The 21,744-nt window shown below is 45.5% G+C and overlaps 1 protein-coding gene across 4 annotated transcripts in view; it reads right to left on the bottom strand.

Moving 5' to 3' along the window:
* The window catches only part of RNASEH2B (ribonuclease H2 subunit B), a 90,534-nt gene that overhangs the window by 10,207 nt on the left and 58,583 nt on the right, over nucleotides 1-21,744 (bottom strand). Inside the window, exons 10-11 of one of the 4 annotated variants that reach the window (XM_017350301.4) lie at nucleotides 9,961-10,041; nucleotides 7,236-7,670 (exon numbers count right to left, since the gene is read on the bottom strand). The exons of 2 other annotated variants lie outside the window; for them this stretch is intronic. In XM_017350301.4, the coding sequence (XP_017205790.3) occupies nucleotides 7,563-7,670; nucleotides 9,961-10,041 (189 nt within the window). In that variant the 3' untranslated portion in view covers nucleotides 7,236-7,562. Of the gene's footprint in view, nucleotides 1-7,235; nucleotides 7,671-9,960; nucleotides 20,976-21,744 lie in introns of those variants that run through there. One more of the 4 variants, XM_008273860.5, reaches the window with a different exon arrangement.

Raw genomic sequence — 21,744 nt, 5'->3', positions numbered from 1 at the left:
AGACAGATATGTATTTACATACGTGTATACATACAAGGGATCTTTACTAAGTTGAAGGGGAGTGACTATTAGGAAACAACCATGCATAGCTTTCAAAGTTTTTGGTTCCCAAACGAACTTACCTTTTAATTCCATTTTCCACAATTTTTTGAAGTACCTTTGTGTGACTAGGTGTATGTGTATTAATAAGGCCATTTTCCTAATTAGGCTATGTTCCTAATATACTCGCCAAAAAAACAGGGGGCATGTGTAACACCTTTGGTGTTTCCTTTTCCGATTTCTATTTAACTCTTAGTTAATGTTGCACATGGCAAGTGAGATTAGGTTCTGCAGCTCGGAATCAAAGGTGAAGTCAAACAGGCAAGAAAACAGAGCAGCCAATTTCCTAATTCCCACGTAACCTGCGGCTGAATTGTGATGTGGGCCCTATTTAAAGCTTCTGGGAAGACAGGAATTTCACAATCCTTGAGAGCACATATTCTCAACCTTCAGTAACACAGGCTGTGGGCTTACATAGCCTCCAAAGGCCACGCAAAAGCAAACATGTTGGGGTGGGCATTTGGCCCAGTGGCTGGGATGCCTTGAGTCCTGCTAGTCCATTTCTGTATTTAAATATACAAACAGAATGAATAGGAATTTCATAAAACATTTAAAAAGAATACAATAAAAACATGCAGAACTAAAAATTGTAGAATTTGAAATAAAAATACACTAATTAAGGTTACCAGCAAATGAAATGCTACCAATCAAAATAAACTGGAACTACAGCAGGAGGAGCAATCTAAAAGAACAGGAATTCAGTGTCAGGACTATCAAGAGGCCTGGTACACACACAATTGGAGTGCCAGAAACTGAGGGCATGAGAAGAGAGGGGAAAACTATTGCGAAATCTTGGCTAAAAGTTTTCCAAATTTGAGGAAAATTATAAACCTAAAGATTCAAGAAGCTTAACTGACCTCCCAACAAGATCAAAACAAAGAAAACCACATCAACACATCATGATCAACATGCTGAAAACTAGTAAGGAAGCAAAAAATATCTTAAAAGAAGCCAGGTAAACATAATATAAAAATGGAAGAAATTTAAGGATTATCATAGACGTTTCATTGGAAATGATACAAGCCAGAAGGCAATGGTCCTTTAAAAAGATGAAACAAATTGATAAACCTTTATCTGCACTAATCCAGAAAACAAACAAAAAGACACAAATGACCAATATCAGGTACGAAAGAGGAAACCTCACTAAAGATCTACAGACATCAAAGGGATAATAAAAATATGAACAATTTATACCAAGAAGTTGGGTATACCTAGAAGATATAGACACAATTCTTCAAAGACAAACCACTAAAGCTGGCACAAAGGAAACAACATTACAACAGTTTATTTATTTATGTTTTTAAAATTTATTTATTTATTTGAAAGGCAGAGTCACAGAGAAAGGAGACACAGAGACACGATCTTCCATCTGCTGGTTCACTTTCCAAATGGCCACAACTGCCAGGGCTGGGCTAGGCTGAAGCCAGGAGCCAGAGCTGCTTCTGGGTCTCCCATGTGGGCAGCAGGGGCCCAGGGACCTGGGCCAACTTCTGCTGCTTTCCCAGGCACACCAGCAGGGAGCTGGACTGGAAGCAGAGCAGCTGGGACATGAACCAGTACCCATATGGGATGCCAGCACTGCAGGCAGTGGCTTAACTTGCTATGCCACAGCACTGGCCCCTAGAACGGTTTCTTATCTATTAAAGGAATTGAAATGGTAAAGAAAAAACTTTTCCAGAAAGAAATTTGAGGCCCAAATAGCTTCACTGGTGAATTCTGCCCAGCATATAGGGAAGAAATAAAACCCATCCCTTATAAACTGCAGAAAAAGGTTATGAAAGATTATTTCTCAACTTATTTTATAGGGCCAATTTTACTGATAGTAAAAATCAGACAAAATCATTACAAGTAAACTATAGGTTAATGATGCCCCTCATGAACAAAAATCTTTAACAAAATATTAGGAATTAAAACTTAATACTATACAATACTATACAAAATGGAAATAAAAGATAATGGAAGGGGTCAGCGCTGTCGCATAGTGGGTTAAGCCACCACTTGCAGTGCCAGCATCCCATATGGGCACCAGTTCCTATCCAGCGCCCTGCTAGTGCACCTGAGAAAGCAGTGGAAGATGGGCCCCTGAATCCACACAGGAGATCCAGAAGCACCTGACACCTGGCTTCAGCCTGACCCAGTCCCGGCTGTTGTGGCTATTTGGGGAGTGAATCAGCAGATAGAAGATCTCCGTGTGTGTGTGTGTCTCCCTTTCTCTCTGTAACTCTGCTTTTCAAATAAATAAAATCAATCTTAAAAAAAAGGTAAATGTGCTGATACTTTAAAAAAGATAATAGAGATTCATGGATAATGGAATTAAGAGATAATGTGAATTTTTTACAAATCTTTTGAAGCTCCCTCACTTATATGAAAATAATATACTATGACCAAGTATAGCATATCCCACAAAAGCATAGTTTAATATTCAAGAAATTATAACTCAAATATTAAAAGATATTCCTTTAGTAAAGAAAACTCCATGATCATTTCAAAAATATAAAAGAATTAATTGACAAAATTCAGTAACTATTGAAAATAACTCTCTGTACAAATAATAGAAGAAAACTTTCTCAACACACACACAGATGGATAATTAGAAATCCTGGTATGGATTTAGGAGTTCATGTACAAATCATACACATATAACCACACACAACTGTCCAGCTTTGGCCACTAAGCAATGACACAATAGCATAAGACCTAGAGCCTAATCTTGGTTTCTCAACACTGTTCTACACTAAAATGAACCAGGGACCCTTGAGAAAAGAGGTTGATCTTGTTGCAGGAGTCTGTAGTTCTATTTGCTCGGGCTGGTGTCTTGACCCCAAGAAATGTTGCAGATTTTGCTTCCCATCAAATTTTTGAAATGCTCCAGCTCTTTTAAATGACAATTGTTTTTTCGCCCCTGGTTCTTTGTCTCACATCCATGAAGAATGAGGAATGTGGACAAGGAAGCATGAGCAAAGTGAAGGAAGTTTATTAAGCAAAAGAGTAAGTGAAAGAGAAAGCAAAGATGAAGGTGAAAAACCCCAGCAGCACTGAGATGGTTCCCTGAAGGTGGGGGCCACTGAGTGCTGACTGCTAGGGATTTTCATGAGCTATGAAGGGGAAGAGGTTCTGAGTAGGGACAGGGCAGATGCAAGTGAAGCATTCAGTATAAGCCAGTTGGGGAGCTTGCAGTTTTCTCATGGTGAGCCAGTTAAGGAGTTGGCAGAGCCTGACTGGTTCAGGAGAGATGCAAATGAGGTAATGAGAAGTCTCTAGTCACGGAAGCCAGTTATCTGACCTCTTTCAGGTCCTCTGAGGCTCACCTACAGATGGTGGGGAGCACCCACTCCCAACTTCAGGGCTTTAGCAGGGAAAGTACAAGACGAGTTTGGAAAACCTTGCTGCAGAAGTATAAGGAAGTATTTAAAAATGGTGAAACATATCAAAAAAGGAACAGGAGGCAGTCTGAAGCGTCTCCCATGGGCCCTTCTGGGACAATATGAGCATCAAAATAAATAGTAAATATAATAAGGTAATGTAACCCACCAGATGAAATGAAAATCTATAAGCCCATCCTGACATAAATTCATAAACAAATAAGTGGAGAAGGGAAAACAAGATCAACTTCACTAAAGAACAAGACCAACTGATAAATACAGAATGGTAGAGCCAGAAAAATCAGCAGCACATCTCAACACTATTTGGGTGAACATTCAATGAGAAATAGAACATGAGAACACTTTCCCACAAAGTACCTATTAATTGCAAAGGTAACAAATAATAATTGGCAGGGTCAACTTGTATGACCAAAGGATCATCCCTGGTATTGGAACACATTGACTGCTGATGTCAGGCACTGAGGAAAACACATTACCTCTGAGGGTGCCCACACTGTGTAACTGAAATTTAATCTGATGGAAGCATTAAGCAAACTAAAGAGAGAACTATCTACCAATCAACATGCCTGTACTCAAAAAATGTCAAGACAACGAACAGCTAAGAAATTCTTCCAGATTAAAAAAAAAAAACAAACTATAACAAGAGGCTCCAGTAAGAGTTTTAGATATAAATTTTCCAGAAATAAAATGTTCTTATGCAAATTTAACCCTTTCAGAACACTGGGAAACATGGAAAAGATAGCACAATTCTACACTTTGTGAAAAATCTAGCGGTAACATTGCTTTTGAATACAGATGCAAACAAACAAACAAACAAACAAACAAAATAAAAGCTCTGGAAACCAGATTGGACAAAGACTAAAGCAAGGGTGAGGCATCCGCTGTGCTTTCCTGTATCTGCTGGCAGGTAGGATTCACTGTCAGAACTCTAGTATGGTTTAGTAATGATAAAAACTCTACAGTCAGGGTCAGCACGAGTGCTGGTTCAAGTCCCAGCTCCTCTACTTCCCATTCCACTTCCTGCGAATAACCCTGGGAAAGCAATGGAAGATGGCCAAGTGCTTGTGCATTCATGTAAGAAACCCAGACGGAGTTTAAGCTCCTGGCTTCGGCCTGTCCCAGCTCTGGCAGTTGCAGCCATTTGGGGAATGAAGCAGTAACTGAAAATTATCTCTGTTTCCTTAACTGCAGCTTTCAAATAAATACATTTTCTTTCCCAATTAAAAAACTTAATAGTCACCTCAATGGATGCAAAAAATACATCTAAAGCCAACCAACATCAATTACCAGTTAAATTTGAAGAGAAATAATTATAAAAGGAAACATTAAAGATGAATATTCTTGATCGTTTTAACAACAGCCAGTTTTAGAAATTAATGGTAAAGCACATCAATAAAATCACAAGTTGGCGGGGGGGATGTTTGGCACAGGTGTTAAGATGAGACTTGAGGTGTCTGTATCCCATATTGTAGTCCCTGTTCAAGTCCCAGTTCCTCTGCTTCTGATCCAGCTTCCTGTTAATGCACACCCTGGGAGGCAACCAATGAAAGCTCACTCAGGACCCTGTCACCCATGGAGAAGCTGGGTCTGAGTTCTAGGATTCTGGCTTTGCCCTGACCCAGTCCTAGCTATTGCAGGCATTTGCAGGTATACTGCAGTTAACGGAAGATCTTCCGTCTGTCTGCCTCTGTCTTCCCGTCTTTCAGATAAAGTGAAAAGAAATAAATAAAATCACAAATTAGATAAAGATGACTATCGCTACTCCTTAACACTGTTCTGAATATTCAAGCTTTTGCATCAATATAAAAGAGGAATAATTATTGGAAAGAACTGCATACAATTTTTAGAACATTATGTACCTCAGTATGTATTGAAAAAAATCCAGGTAAATAAAATGGAAGTATTTTAGGTTAATGAAGTATAGTAAATTCATTATTTAATAGATAACTATAGGGGCCGGTGCTATGGTATGGCAAGTTGAGTCACTGCCTGCAATGCCAGCATCCCACATGGGCACCGGGTTAAGTCCTAGCTGCTCCACTTCAAATCTAGCTCCCTGTTAATATGCCTAGGAAAGCCGTGGAAAATGCCCCAGATGTTTGGAGCCCTGCCAACCATGTGGGAGACCTGGATGAGCTGTTGTGGCCATTTGGGGAATGAATGAACAAATGGAAGATCTCTCTCTCTCGCTCTCTGTAACTCTGCCTCTCAAATAAATCAATCTCTTTTTAAATAAAAGATAACTATATAAAAAATGTAAGCCTTTACTATACAATGGCCAGTTAGTAGACACAATTGAAAAATAAGTTCCATTAAGAACCACAAAACTCCTTACATATACTCCTAAAATGAGGTATCTAAAACCCCATGCAGGTAAAGAACCGACATCAGGGAACATGGTGAGGGGGTTTGAGTAAGCATAGGGTAAGCAAAATAAGTGTTATATGCCTGAACGAGAACAATGAATTTTATAAAGGTGTCTGCTTTCTCCAAATAACTGGGTGTAACAATGAAAAATCCCATTGGAAGTTGCTCTGGGAAGTTGACAAAATAATCCTACAGCTCAAATGAAAAAAGAAACTGGTGAGAAAATAATCAAATTAGTTTTATATCAGAACATATTTAAACATAAATTCTCTAGATTATTAAAGTAACCAAATGTAAACAACAACAACAACAAAAAAAGAGGGGGCAGGTGTTTGGTGCAGCAGTTAAGCTACTGCGTGACACTGGAGTTCCTGGGTTCAAGTCCCAGCCCTGCTCCTGATGACAGCACACTATGACAAGGGATAGGCTTCCTGCCACCCACGTGGGAGACCTGGATTGAGTTCCTGGCTCCAGACCTTGGCCTGGCTCAGGCTGATGTGGGCATCTAAGGAATGAACCAGTGCATAGGGAGGCGCGCTCTCTCTGATAAGATAAATAAAAATTTTTTTAAATTAGAAGAAAATATAGTAATTAGATTTCCTCTAAAGAGGAGCGTCCAAGTGCAACATCTATGTGAAGGTTAAAAAAAGTGTGTGTGTGTGCGTCCTCTTAAAAAAATAACAACATCTCCATGTCAAAAGATGACAAACAAAATGAAAGGCAAATGACAAACCAAGAAAAGAAAATTACAAGAAACACAGTAGACACAAATGAACATCCTTAAGCTATAGAATATTTTTGGTCAATAAGAAAAATACTGATAATCTCATTACTTAACAATGCACACAGACAATTCTCTGTAAGATGACAATTGATCAGTAAACATGAAAAAATGCTCAATATTATTACTAAAAAGGAAGTGTGAATTAAAACTTCAGAAAAGTACCTTTTTTCCTCTTATATGCAAAGATAACATTCAACATTAACAGGTGGCATCAAGAGAGACTGGAACTTATTCAGAGTGCAAGACTCCATTAGTGGGGCCCGCGCTGTGGCGTGGTGGGTAAGCTGTCACCTGTAGTGCTGGCATCCCATATGGGTTGGGCCATCTTCTATTGCTTTCTGAGACCATAGCAGAGAGCTGGATTGGAAGTGGAACAGCCAGGGCTCGAACCGGTGCCCATATGGGATGCCACTGCAGGCAGTGGCTTTACCTTCTTTGCCACAGCGCTGGCTCCATTGAAAAAAAGATTTCTGAAACCTAAAGTCTTTTAAAAAGCAATGCATCCAACAATTTCGCTAGCCACTTTGTCTCACTGTGCTGAAAAGCACACTGCTACAGCTACTGTGTGGTGAAGCTGCACGAAGTCACAGGCACGCACTCAATCACTGTCACAGGTCAGTTTATTAAGGAAACTGTGAAGCCGTACGTTAACGTACTCACTTGATTACTTTTCACTACAGCAAATGATACTCCAAAGGCCACGGCTGTGGATTTACACAATGACATTCCCATATTTTGTTCAGAAATACAAAAATAAAGTGTTCAATGAAACCTGAAAACTGCCGGCTTTGGTTTTTGTTTTTGTTTTTTTTTTCCCCCCAAAGATAGTGCCTAAAGTCAGGAAGTACAGTGGCATCGAGGAAGACGAAAATGGAGCATTTGAAAAGCAAGCACTTGTGCTAGCTTTCATTTTCAAAGTTCCAAATCTTTCATTTTTTTTTTTTACTTTTTGCACCAAAGAAGGACTCAATACTTTTCATTCCACTCTTGTCAACTTTAGCCAAAGCCTTCTGAGCTGCGGTCATTTTGCTATTTTTCTGTTAATGAAAATAAGAGAAGAAAATATCGTTACGAATGTAAGCATTTATAAATCATACTTGCAAACCAAACAAGACTGGGCGAGTCTGGCGGTTCACTGAGGGAGGTAAGCGACCAGCTTCTACCATGCTGCATCGGGAGAAAAACAGCTCTGATTTCTATTCAGAATACAGACCTAGGAGACAGAATGTGTTAAGACCAAACTGCCGCCTTCCAAGGAGTGCAATGTCACACCCAATGGTCTGCTCACAGGCCGCTAATTCTGGAGGGTGCATTAAGTGCAATAACACAGACAATGGAACTGCCGCAGGCAGCAATTGTCACAGGGAGGAATTACAGCCTTGTACTACCACTTGATGAATAATTCACACCAATTTACCATCTCATTTTATTCATTCGCTCTATGGGAAATCAAGGACAACTCTATTATATTCAGAAGATGCTCTGTTCTGCAAAGCATCATGGGCCAGCAGGATGGCTGTACTATTTTTCTTTCAACAAAGAAATATTTTCCAAAAAGCTAAGTCCAAATAACTCTGCAGTTTTTCTTCCTGGTTGCTGCATTTTTTTTTTTTTACATCTTATCAAAAGGTAAAAGAGGTAAAGAGGATGGTACAATAGCAGCTGATTTTACTTTGAGGTCTCACAACTTGTTCCCAAGAAACACAAATCATGGGAATCAGCAAAGAAGAAAAAAAAAATCACCTGTCTCCCCAGGAGCTACCAAAGAGAGGTTTATGCAAAGCATCTTTTAAGGGCTGGGTCCATGGTTCCTGGAATCTTGCCTCTCATGCTGTCGCTGTCACCGACATGCTATTAGGCTTCTCTTCTCTCACTGGTGTTGTGCCCAAGGAGATGCAAAGGGAGGGAGCGTTGCCATGAAGGGGGCCAGGAAGATCTCTCTCAGAGAAATTCAAAATGTCTCTGTTTCCAGAGCACTGAGAGAACCAGCCAGTCAGACAAACCTTAACTCGGATTATCGTCTGATGTCACATGCCCAATAGATTACACATAGGTTGGAGGGCAATATTTTTAAAATACATTAAGTTCTACAGGGAGTAAGTAGTGTTAACGTCTAGGTGGAAGTTAAACTTTCTTGGGATGAGCAGGGCCTTGATAAGCATTAAAAACAAAAAAACAGGGAAAGCACAAAGAAAAAGAATCTCTGAAAAATTTAAAGCTGTCAGAAAAATCAAAAGGAAAGGCTAAAAACATACTGCAAAATTATTTATGCCCTGTATATATCACGAAGTGCTGCTAGCCTTAATTTAGAATGGTCTTTATGAATCGACAGGAAAAATGGTATTTCAACATAAAAACAGGCAAGGGACATGAACTGAGAGTTTGCAAAAATGGAAAAGAGCAATAAGCATTAGAAAAGTTGAAAGAAAAAGTAATTTTCCAGTTAAATACAATTTTGACAGGCTATAATTGAATGAGTAAAAGCAATAATCAATGTTATTAAGAATGCATGACAATACCCATTGGTAACAATGTTTGGGGGCACAAATTTTAAGTACCTTTTTGGAAAGCCCTTTAGCTATATGTATTTCAATCTTATGAAACAGTTCATTCTCTAAATTCTCACTTTTTAGTTCTAAATTGTGTCTAATGGAATAATCAAAGATGCAGACCACAAGAATGGTTATAATGTCATTAAAACAAATAAAAAAATCAGAAGAATCCTTTATGTCCAAAATAATGTGATAATTAATAATACATGATTATATAATATTCCATATGATGAAATAAAATAACACACATGACTGAGAAATATTATGACATGTGGACACTGCCCAACATAAAGCTAAGTGAAGAGGGCAGAACCAAAAGCTATATAGATACTATGATGTCAATTTTAAAAGTTCCATGTGTTCATATTACATAAATAAGATAAATTTGGTAAGAAATATTATAAGAATATTTGCTGGCATGATTACTAAATGGTAGAATTATTATTTTTTTATTTTCATACTTCTCAGGAAGATTCTAGGCAGTAGGATTAACAAAATATTACTCATAGAAACTCCTCCCATCCTGCCTCTCTATTATACCTAGCAAAGTTTGAGCCCAGTCTTGCTAAGTGTATTGATTGCCTTTGATTCATGAAGTCTTAACTACTCAACATTTTCATTGTCATGCACAAGTATGAACTAACTCATAAAAAGGTCAGTGAGTACCTCTTCATGGTCAAAACTGCAATCACACAACCAAGTGCACACTGTTGCCGGACAGTCATGTAGCACCACCCACCGAATCTGCAGGATGCCTCCACCTGGACACACATACCTTTTCAGTCTTCGGATCTTTAGTGTTAAACTTAGTGTAATCTTCTTTTGCTTCTACAGGCTCATCTGATAACTTTATTTTCTGCAATGTTAGAGCAGTGAAGTGCTGTCAAATGTTACCATGACACATCAATGCATTCACAAAAAAATGTGTAATTTAGCCCCACACAGAGGCTGCATGAAGCGCAGATCTGCACTGGGATGACTTTCTGCCAGTGTACTTTTATGCTTCGCAGATTGTGTGGGGAAGGAAGCCACATGGCACTTCTGAGAAGCAGCCTCCATGGTGGGCTGTGGCTGGGCTGGCACACGACCCGGCCCCTCAGCTCATCCAGCGACACTCGCAGAACCACAGGTTTTCTATCAAGGATGGCAAGCATCCAGGTGACTGCTGACTTCAAGGCCAATCCATGGGTAAATACAAGACCACTGAAGCCAAAGAATTCCCTCTAAGGTGGGGCAGGTGTTCAGCTGGAACCCCTAGCTTCATTTATCTCCTAAGCTGGTTTACATCCACTTATGAAGAGATGGACAGCATTATTCTATCATTGCCATCTTTGTATAGCTTCATGTTCTTACTTCCTTTTAATTCACGATTTTATTTCACCCACAGGAGAGTAACCTCGCACAGTGAGCAGTCAGGAGAGGGAGGCACAGAGCATAGCTTAGTCACCAGAGAGGCTGTGGGGTGTGACTGTTATTTTTATACAAGCTCTCTTTCTGGTGGGCCCAATGCAGCTACGTCAAACCATCATGGCATACTTTCACCTTTCCTCTGAGCACTCTGAACCAATGAATGTGAGAATCTTGTCAAGAGCTAACTGTGGGGCTGGCGCTGTGGCACAGTGGGTTAATCCTCCACTTGCGGTGCTGGAATTCCATATGGGCACCGGTTCTAGTCCCAGCTGCTCCTCTTTTAATCCAGCTCTCTGCTATGGCCTGGGAGAGCAGTGGAAGATAGCCCAGGTGCTTGGGCCCCTGCACCTGCATGGGAGACCCAGGGTAAGGTCCTGGCTCTTGGCTTCAGAACTGCTCAGCTCCAGCTGTTGTGGCCATTTGGAGAGTGAGCCAGTGGAGAAGACCTTTCTCTCTGTCTCTCCTTCTTACTGTCTGTAGTTCTACTCTCAATTAAATAATGCAAAATTATCATGCCATACCTAATCAGTAATAAGCACAACATCAGGGCCACTAGGTCTTGCTGGTTAAAACAAAGAACTGGCTGTACAGTGAGCACAAGCAGTATTTTATGGATCTTCAAGGTCTTTGTGGAAACAATGGGTTGGCAAGACCCAAAGCTGGGAAACACATTTTCATTCCCAGCTTCACTTATCATGCCCTCCCTTCTGCTACACAAAGACCCAGTGGAGTTGGTGAGAGGCCACCACCCACATAGCACAAGGGGATAAAAATACATGTCTTGAACTTCTTTGCTCCAGAAAACAGAGAGGCATCCTGGGCATATATCACATAATGTGGGAAAACATCCTTATGACCAGATAGCAACACCCAGGACATGAATTGTCAAAAGAAAAAAGACTAGTTCATCAAACACAAACTCCCTACCAGCATAAAGTGTATGTATACATACAACTTTCTTAACTTACTTATTTCCACTAAGACAGCAAAGAGTGTATGGGGATGTGCATTTTTATTAGAAAGGTATTTTCATCCAGGAGAGTAGAACTCTTAGCCCACATCCCATGTCCGAGTTCCTGGGTTTGCATCCCTGCTCTGCTTCTGATCCAGCTTCCTGCTAATGCACACCCTGGAGGCAGCAGTTGATGGTGCAAGTACCTGGGTCCCTGCCAGCCACATGAGAGAGCTGGATGGAATTCTGGGTTTCTGGCTTTGGCCTGGCTTAGCCCTGATGGCTCAGCAGGCATTTGGGGAATCAGTCAGTAGATGGGAGATCTGCCTCTGTCTATCTCTCTCTGTCTCTCTGCCTTTCAAACAAGTAACAAAACATAAAAAAAAAAAAAAAAGATGAAAGGTACTCGCATATGAATACAGAACATCGGCTAAGAGGACTGACTTGTTCAGGTGTCTTAATCGCTCACAACCAAACCAGACATCAGTTATAAGTGCTCATAGAAAACAAAAGACAACGGCTATGGTGGATTCCGCACCTAACTTGTTTTTACGCATTCCCAGCACACTGTTGAACGCACTCACAAATATCAGGACTGGAGCACTGACTGAAACGTGCGTTTGTTTAAAAGACCACATCCTATGGGTGTGGGGAATGTTTCTGCAGAGACAGATAAGTGGTTCAGAAAGACAGTGCCGGTGGTTCTGAGTGCACGGGTCCTGTTCTGGAAGGAGAAGAGACAGCAGCGCACCACAGGGATTAACGCTGGGCCTGCTCTTCTTGTTATAAATGACCTGCAAGCAGGAACTTGGGAACACCTCCAGTCCCCTGGTTGTGCTTAGCTCTGCTGGCTGACCGTGCCAAATACGAAAGACGCAAGGGATGAGGGTTGAAAACTGAGCTTCAACAAAGACAGACACATGATAGTAGTTTAAAAAAATGCAATACACGGTAGGGATGACAGGCTCCATGCAATCAGCCACAATCCAGCTACAGAGGGACTTAACGGCTGCAGGGATGTATTTGATTTCTTTAACACAACAAGCGCACAACTGCAAAAATCCATCAAATCCTGGGCACACCCAGGAGAGCGTGCAGAAGACATGCCCTATGCTTGTTGAAACTGTAGTACATGATACAGTACACCCGGTAATGGACACACCAGAACCCCAGGAAGACACACCCCAGGGGATGACCGTCAAGGAGTGGGGAAAACAAGGCAGCAGATGAGGCCGAGACTCAGGAGGACCTGGCTCAGATCTAAATCTGAGCTTGGCAACTGCGGCTCACGGGTCAAATCCAGCTGGCTGCTTGTCTTTATAAGTGAAGTTTTGCTGGAGCCTGGCTACGCTGACTCCTGTATGTATCGCCTGTGGCTGCTTCTGCACACAGCAGAGCTGAGTGTCTGCTGGCTTCAGGAAGTTTCAAATATTTACTACCTGGGCTTTGTCGAAAAAGTTTGCTGACCCTTGAGCTAAATCATCAGTGACAAAATCACACATGACTTACATTCTGGAAATAAAATGAGAAAACTGGGGTAGATAATAAGCTTAGAAGTGCATCACTCCAGAAGGTACCCAAGGCTTTATGAAGCCTTCAAGAAGAGCTTTAGACCAATTTGTGAATGATCTGCAAGCTACCAAGGAAGACCGATGTACGGGAGAAAGAAATGTGCTTAATTTGCAGAGAGAGAGAAGTAAGAAAAGCCATTCCACAGTGCCTACCCTCTTAGGTACAGCAAGACTACTCTGCCTCTCTCTGTCCCCTGGAAGTACTAGCCGTGATTAACTGCTGGATAGGAAGAAGCGTGCGTCTGGCCTGGAATGGCCTTTCTTGGATCTCATAGCAACTGACTCAGGAGCTCAGAGCTGTTCCTCAGGGCAGTAAACACTGAACGTGTCCCTTCCTCCACCACTAACAATGATGCCCTTTTCATCTTCAGTCCTTTCTGAAAAGCAAAGTCATGGACATTCTGGAGCCACCCCGACCTCCAAATAGGACATGAGATGAAAAATCCTGAACCTGCTGGCCACCTTGAAGGCCAAGGAATGAATGGAGGGGCTGCAAAACTGTTTAATATCCTCGAATGTGGCAGGTGCTCAGGGCCTCTCCCTGATAAGCTGGGAGCTGTCCATCTGTGTGTGTCCCTGTCCATCTGATGTGGGCTGGCCTGAGGGACGCCACAGTCTGCAGCCAAGTGTGGGTATGAGTGGCTTCTCTGCTCCCCAGGTCTGGGAGACAAACACGAGCTGTAGAGGAACGGTGGGTAGCAGTCTGAGAGTCTCTGGGGGAGACATGGGATTTCCCCTAACAGATAAAAGTTACAGATTAATTTGTTCATCACTGGGGCAGGTGGTTAGCCTAGTGGTTAGGACACGTGTGTCCCGTATCACAGTATCTGAGTTCAGTCTCTGGCTCTAGCTCCTGACTCCAGCTTCCTATGGCTTCGGTGATGACTCACGTAACTGGGTTCCTGCCGCCTACGTGGGAGACCTGGAGAAGGCACTGATCCAGTCTAACCACAGCCATTTCAGGCACTTGGGGAATGAACCAGCAAATGGGAGCTTGATCTCTCTCTCTCTCTCTGTCTGTGTGTCTGTCTCTCTGCCTCTCAAATACATAAAATAATAAATATATAAACTAATAAGACAAATTCTGATATCATTTCAAATTCAGGGAAAAAAAAAGGTCATCCTTGCTCAAAGGACTCTGTGTCACAAAAATCTTGTTCCTTGCATCCTTGTCCCAGTGGCAGCTAGATTTGGCAAAATGAGTTTTAGTTACACACAGAGTATTTCTAGAAATTAATAAAGTTGATTGATCCAGCTAACTATAGATGATTTCATTTTAACCATGTATCTGCAACATTTTCATAGAGGTGTCTTGCTAAAACCAACTTGGTTTTCACAGCACTTTATTTACCATTCAGGTAAAATTCCACAGGGGGAAAAAAAAAAAAAAAAAACTAGGGATGGAGAGCCCAGTATAATCTATATTCCACACAGCATCACTCCATGCGAGATGGATTTAGTGAAGGACCCCAAAAGTGGTGCCCTTTTGTGACGACCCCAGAAACAGACTCCAGACCAGGCGATGCAAAAAGCAAGAGGCAGTTTTATTTCATTTGCGCAAATGGGCCCTCTGCTGCCACAAGCAGTGAGAAAGAGAGGAGCCCCGAGCCCTGATTACACGCAGTATTTAAAGCGAAAAGCCACACAATTATCATAGATTAACATTCTACTTGGTGTAAATAGCTCATTGGATAATTCTCAGCAATTGACCTAATATGGCAGTTTGGGAGCGGGTAGGGAAGTATTGTCAGTGGAAAAGTACTAGGTCGAAAAGGTATGTGGGGGGGGGTCGTTGAGGAAGAGAAATGGGTGGCTACGTGCCTGATGTCCTTGCGGTTTCTTTGTTAAGCTTGAGCAAGCACAGGGGAGGGGGCTTATGTACATAACAGGATGTTCTGTCGCCCGTATCTCTGAGTAGTATCTAACTGCTTTCTCTGTGAACCAGTTTACTCCCCCATTTCCCATGACTGTTTCTGGAACTGTTTGTCTCAGTTCCTGTTTTTCTATTTTATCAAGGCCACTTTTATCCCTTCATTCCCCCGTTTTCTCCTTGAGCTAATTTTAATCCTAAAATTGTGTACCTGTTACTGTTAAAGCTGTTGGTGAGGGGTTTCAATACGGTCACTGGTGGCCAGGGCTTGGTACTGCTGCGTGAGGACTAATGCCTGCACGGTGGACAGCCTGTCCCTAACAAACTAGAGTAATCGGTTTATAATGCATGGCCCGAAGGTCAGAATTAGGATTAAGATAATAAGGGGGCCCACTATGGTGGAGAGCAAGGTTGACAACCAGGGAGACCTGTTATACCATCCCTCAAACCAGTCTGTTCCCTTTCTCGTCGTCTCTTTTCCAGCCGCTCTCTTAGTTTGGCTAAAGAATCTTTTACTACCCCGGAGTGGTCTATATAGAAGCAGCATTCTTCTTTGAGAGCAGCACATAACCCTCCTTCTTTTAGAAACAACAGGTCCAAGCCCCTGCGATTTTGGATTACTACCTCTGAGAGGGAGGTGAGGGACTCTTGTAGTCGTTGGAGGTTCTGTTCTATCTCCATGATGTCCGTGTCCACCGCCTGTTGAAGGATCGCTAGTCTGCTGTTTCCTTGGGTTAAGGCGGCCGTCCCTGTGCCCAGCCCAGTGGCCGCTACCCCAAAGCTCAGTAGCACTGCTAGGGTCACGGAGGCCGGTTCCCTACGGAACCTGGTTATAGTGCTGTCGTACCGCTCCTCGAGTGTGTTTTCTGGGTAGTAAATTACCTTCGGGACGAGTGCCACCAGGACACAGAAATCCCCCGTCCCGTTGAGAACAGTGGTGGACACACAGGGAGCGAGGCCGCGAGAGCATGCCCACCAGGTTCCGGGGGGGTGGCACCAGGTACGAGTTCCGGTCCACCAGGGAGGAGTTGGCAGTGGTGTTGCAGAGGCACCGGTAGGCTGAGGGTGGGTCCCCGACACAGGATCCCCTCCCTGAGACCTCGGCCAAAGTTATCAGGGGTTTAACGGCAGGGCACTGCCGGTGGGACAAGGAGGTATTGAAGGTTCCAACGACAGCTACTCCCTCATAGTAGGGCGGGCTTGCGGACAAGCATAACCAGCAGGGGTTGGTCAGGTTAGGGTGAGACAGATTCAATGCCGAAAAGGCGCCTCGTATTAGCAACATCGCTCTCTCCCCTGCAGGTAGGCTTGTGAGGGGAACCGGTGAGCCTGTCCTCATAGAGGTCGGCGCCGGTGAACCTGTTCCCTTAGAAGTCAGCTGCTTGGTCATCTCAGGCCGGGGAGGTCGGTAGGCAGGGGCCAGAGCCCTGTTGGGCCCTACCGGTAGCGGGTCGGGAGAGGTGATTCTTAGTCTAATTTTGAACCAAAACCCAAAATCTGTACCAGAAACATAATAGCGCAAACCCCAGATTCTCCCTTTTATCCAACTGGACAGTGTTGCGTATTGCTTTCCTGAGGTGGTAAAGGTAATATTAAGGGGATTGCACGTAGGGGAGCTTGCACATGGGGAAGTGGACCCCCAACTCCCTGGGAGGAGGAGTGAACACTGACCTGGGTCCTCAGGAGTGAAGTTATGCTGTACAGTAATCCAATCCCAAACAGAGGAAGGCCCCCAGTGTGCCACCCCCGTAGTTTCGCACCCCCAAGCCTTACAATATAGGGACTCCGGCCCTCCGCACCGGAAGATCTGATCCTGTCTTCTACCATCCTTGGGGCACACATAGAATTCAAGTTGACGTAGTCGGCATCTCCGAACTCGATATCTACATCCCGCCCCCATGGTGGTGGTGCTTCCTGGGGGATAAAGGAAGGGCTCCGGAACTGTGGAGGGGTGGGGGACGGCGTCCTGATTGGGTAGATCCCAGGTATCTAGCCCCAGGACTATTTGGCATACGTCTGGGTGGAGAGAAGGCCACCACGTTCCTGGTACTCGAGTGTCGCTGGTTGACCAGGCCACACTACCCGAAGGGGAGACCACTTCCCAAGTGAGCTTTTGCGGCCCATGGGGGTTAGGGAGGGACGAGCTGGATAGGGTGAGACTAGGGTGAATCATAAGCAATACAAGCAACGGGTTAATGATTACAAACATTAGGCAGCTTTTAGAAGTCTTATCTTGAGGGGGTTTTGAGTGCGCTGGAGTTTCCATCTCGATGGTTCACTTGTGTCCTTGGCCGAACTCTCCTCCTTTTCTGATGCCTTTTTGACGTGAGAGGCGTGAACCCAAGCCGCGATTCCGTCCACTTTCACTGCTGTTGGCGTTGTCAGTAGTACGGTGTAGGGCCCTTTCCAGCGCGGTTCAAGGGTCTTAGTCTGGTGTCTACGAACGTAGACCGAGTCCCCTGTCTGGAAGGGGTGAGGTACTGCAGGGCTCTTGGACTGATACACCACCGCCAGCGGTTTCCACACATGCCTCTGGATCAATTGCAAGGCTCTAAGCCGGGCCTTGGTGCAAGAAGCTGCTCCCGTCCGTATACCAGGTGACTGCGTTTGGCAGGGGTAGATCGGTCAGGTCCTCTCGGGTCCCGTGCACTTCGGCTAACACTTGGTGGCAGTCGTGGTTGACTTGTGATTCAGACCCCGGCTCAGGAAGCAGGGTGGCCGGGTTGAGCGAGGCAGCAGTCCCATACCGGATCCGTTCAGGGTTGAGCAACATGGCCTGGTAGTGGGTGATCCTGGCGTTCGAGAGCCATCTGTCTGGCGGTTGGCGGATGACGGCCTCGATGGCGTGGGGTGCCACTATGGTGAATGGTTGCCCCAGAGTCAATTTGTCCGAGTCTTTCACCAAGACGGCCACAGCCGCAATCATGCGGAGGCAAGGGGGCCACCCCGAGGCGACACTGTCCAGTTTCTTTGAAAAGCACGCCACAGGTCTTTTCCAGGGCCCCAAATTCTGAGTTAAGACACCCTTTGCCATTCCCCCTTTTTCATCCACATAGAGGGTAAAGGGCTTAGCGGGGTCTGGGAGGCTTAATGCAGGGGCCTCCAAGAGGGCTCGTTTTATCTTGTCAAATGCTAATTGTTGTTCCCTTCCCCAGATGAACGGGGAATTTGTCCTGGTTAAGGGGGTACAGGGACGCTGCCATCTCCGCAAAACCTGGTATCCAGAGGCGGCAGAAGCTGGTGCTGCCCAAGAACTCCCTGAGGTGGCGAGCATTTTTAGGCGGCGGGATGAGCGCTACGGCCTTTTTACGTTCCTCAGTCAGCCACCTCTGACCCCCCTCCAATACGTAACCCAGGTAGGTCACGCGTTGGGTGCAAAGTTGGGCCTTCTTCACGGAAGCCCTGTATCCTAACTCTCCCAGCCTATGGAGTAGGGCCTCCGTACCTTTGGTGCAACCCTGCTCAGTCTCTGCAGCTAACAACAGGTCATCCACGTATTGTAGGAGAGTCAACTCTGGGTGGCTTACCCGGAAATCCGCCAAGTCCTGGTGTAGGGCTTCATCAAACAGTGTAGGGGAGTTCTTGAACCCTTGGGGAAGCCTGGTCCACATTAGTTGTCCCGAAAACCCAGTCTCCGGGTCTTTCCACTCGAAGGCAAAGAGAGGTTGACTCTGGGGGCTCAGTCTTAGGCAAAAGAAGGCATCTTTCAAGTCAAGCACAGTATACCAAGTTCGGGTCGGGGGCAGGGTGCTCAGCAGGTTATACGGGTTAGGGACCGTAGGGTGAATGTCCTCAGCCCTACGGTTTACTTCCCGTAGATCTTGCACTGGCCTGTAGTCATTGGAGCCAGGCTTTTTGATTGGTAACAAAGGGGTATTCCAAGGTGACTGACAAGGTCTTAATATGCCCAGTTTTATTAGTCTCTGTATGTGTGGCAGAATTCCAACCTTTGCCTCCGTAGCCATAGGGTATTGGCGGATAGATACGGGAGCGGCCGTGGGCTTCAGGCTTACTATCACCGGGGGCTGTCGGACAGCCAACCCTACTCCTCCCGTCTCCGCCCAAGACTGGGGGAATTTAGTAAGCCATTCAGATGTTACTTGGGACTGAGCTGGTAGGGGGCACTCATGAAGGCGGTGTTTGTCTTCCAGCCGAAGGGTCAACACATGGAGGGGTTGGCCTGCGGGGCTGACTACTGTGGCTCCCCTGTCTTGGGATCTGGGCCCCAACCTTTGAGAGCAGATCCCTTCCCAGCAGGGGGTATGGGCAGTCCGGCACTAGTAAGAACGAATGCGTGACCCGCCCTGTTGCCAGGTTGACCTTATGCTCAGTAGTCCATTTGTACAGTTTTCCTCCGGTGGCCCCCTGGACCCATGATGTCTTAGAACTGGAGGGCCCTCAGCTGTGGTAAGAACAGAATGCTGGGCTCCAGTGTCGACCAGAAAGGTGACTGGTCGGCCTCCCACTTTCAGGGTTACCCGGGGCTCAGGGGGAGGCTCCTGGCCCTATTTGTCGTCTTCCAATGAAAGGACCGGAGCGGTTCTCTGCTGGGGTCTTGGCCGTCCCTTGTTCGGACAGTCCCTGGCCCAATGTCCTCTTTCTTTACAATAGGCGCACTGGTCTCGTTCCACTCTCGGTCTCCGTTTTTCTCCCTGGTCCCTGTCTTGCCTGCCCTTGTCTCGTCCTGTTTTTGACCCTGCAACTATGGTGGCCAGGACCTTTACTAATTGTTTATCCCTTTTCCTATCTCTTTGATCCTGTTCCCTACGTACTCTTTCTTCCCTTTCTTCTTTAGTTTCTCTTTTGTTATAAATCTTTTCTGCCTCCTTCACCAAGTCGGGGAGTGTATATCCCTGCAGGCCTTCCAACCTTTGTAATCTTGTGCGGATGTCCGGGGCCGATTGTCCAATGAAAGACATGATTACGTCGGCCTGCCGGTCAGGGGCCTGTGGGTCAAAGGGAGTATACATTCTGTATCCTTCCATTAACCTTTCTAAAAATCCTGCCGGAGTTTCCTCACTACCCTGCACAATCGCACGTACCTTGGCCAAATTGGTGGGGCGTCTTCCTGCCCCCCGGAGACCTGTCAGGAGAACCTGGCGATAGAGACGGAGTCGCTCCCTACCCGCTGCCGTATTGAAGTCCCAATTTGGTCGAGTCAGCGGGAACACCTCATCAATCTCGTTAGGTAGCTGAGTGGGACGGCCGTCATCCCCCAGCACATTTTTGCGGGCTTCTGTGAAAACCCGCTGCCGCTCTTCCGTGGTCAGGAGGGCTTGTAAGAGCTGCTGACAGTCATCCCAAGTGGGTTGGAGGGTTAACAGAATCGACTCAATCAGACCTGTGAGGGCCTGAGGGTCCTGAGAAAATGGGGGGTTGTGGGTTTTCCAGTTGTAGAGATCTGACGCGGAGAATGGCCAATACTGAAACTCCCCCCACACCGAACGCAATGGGAATGCCTGGGATGCCCAATAATCCCCCCCTTCCCTTTGCTCTCGGCGAAGGCGCAGGTGAGTATTTGGCGGTGATGGGTCTCGTAGGGAAGTGGGTTGTGGTCCCCTTGATTCTTGGACCGTTGAGTCCGGGGACGGGGCAGAGGAAGGCACCTCCCTCAATGCTGGATGGTTGTATGGCAGTGGGGGATCCAAAAGGAGGAGGTCCTCCTGTCCACCCGAAAGGACGGGTGGACATGTTGTTTTCGGTGGTTGAAGTTCCTTTAGGGGATAGAGATCGGAGGTTGGCGGGGGACCTTGCACTGGGGTTCCTGCTGGAGCGGGGATCAGGGGAGTTGAGGAGGGAAGCGGGGGAGGCCTGGGACCCCCACCAACTTCCTCCTTCTCTTTCTGCTGACGGTCTTTGATGTCTCCATGTGCGAGGAAAGGTTTAACCCAAAGCGGGGGCTTCCGGGTCAAGTCTTCCCACACCGTGATATATGGCACTTGGTCTGGATGTCCCCCTCCACCCTTACGGCAGACTTGGTCTTTAACCTGCAAAATTAAGTCAAGGTTAAAGGTTCCGTCCTTCGGCCACCCGACACCGAAGGTGGGCCACTCGGAGGTGCAAAGCGCCACCCACTCCTTTTTGCGGACTTCCATCAACAACCTGCGGGCGATCTCTCAAACCTCCTTCCAGTGTCCTAGAGTCAGGCTCAAAGGTGTTGTTAATTGTTGCCCCAGGACGACAGATGGGGGAGACAGTAAGAAATAAAGAACGACAAAAACAGCGACACACAGAACACAAATCACAAGCTGCGCGGCAACAGACCGAGACAAAACCGAAACTAAAATTTCAGATGGGAGCGGCCGTCTGGCCAGACTCTCCCCTGGAAGAAGGGAAATGCTCTCTTTCCCCTCTTCCCAGACCACCACTGGAGCGTCCTCCAGGGTGGGACCAGGGGTCTCAGGACATGTCTGTCTCCCCCACTGGTCCAATACTGAGCCTGCACAGGCGCCCCAGGAGGGATCCCACGTCTCCCTGGCAGACAAGGACAAACAGTACAAACCACAATTACAATAATATACAAGTAAGCAAACTTACCTCCGTCAGGCCGATGGAGTGTGGGAGTCTGGGGTCTCCCAATTCCCAGACGAGCCCCCAAATGAAGGACCCCAAAAGTGGTGCCCTTTTGTGACGACCCCAGAAACACAGACTCCAGACCAGGCGATGCAAAAAGCAAGAGGCAGTTTTATTTCATTTGCGCAAATGGGCCCTCTGCTGCCACAAGCAGTGAGAAAGAGAGGAGTCCCGAGCCCCGAT

The sequence above is a fragment of the Oryctolagus cuniculus genome, chromosome 9 (assembly GCF_051225735.1).
Source record: "Oryctolagus cuniculus isolate XC-2025 breed Fujian yellow rabbit chromosome 9, ASM5122573v1, whole genome shotgun sequence".
Lineage (NCBI taxonomy): Eukaryota > Metazoa > Chordata > Mammalia > Lagomorpha > Leporidae > Oryctolagus > Oryctolagus cuniculus.
Note: the sequence above shows the minus strand (reverse complement) of the source record. Positions and strands in the feature narration are given on the sequence as shown.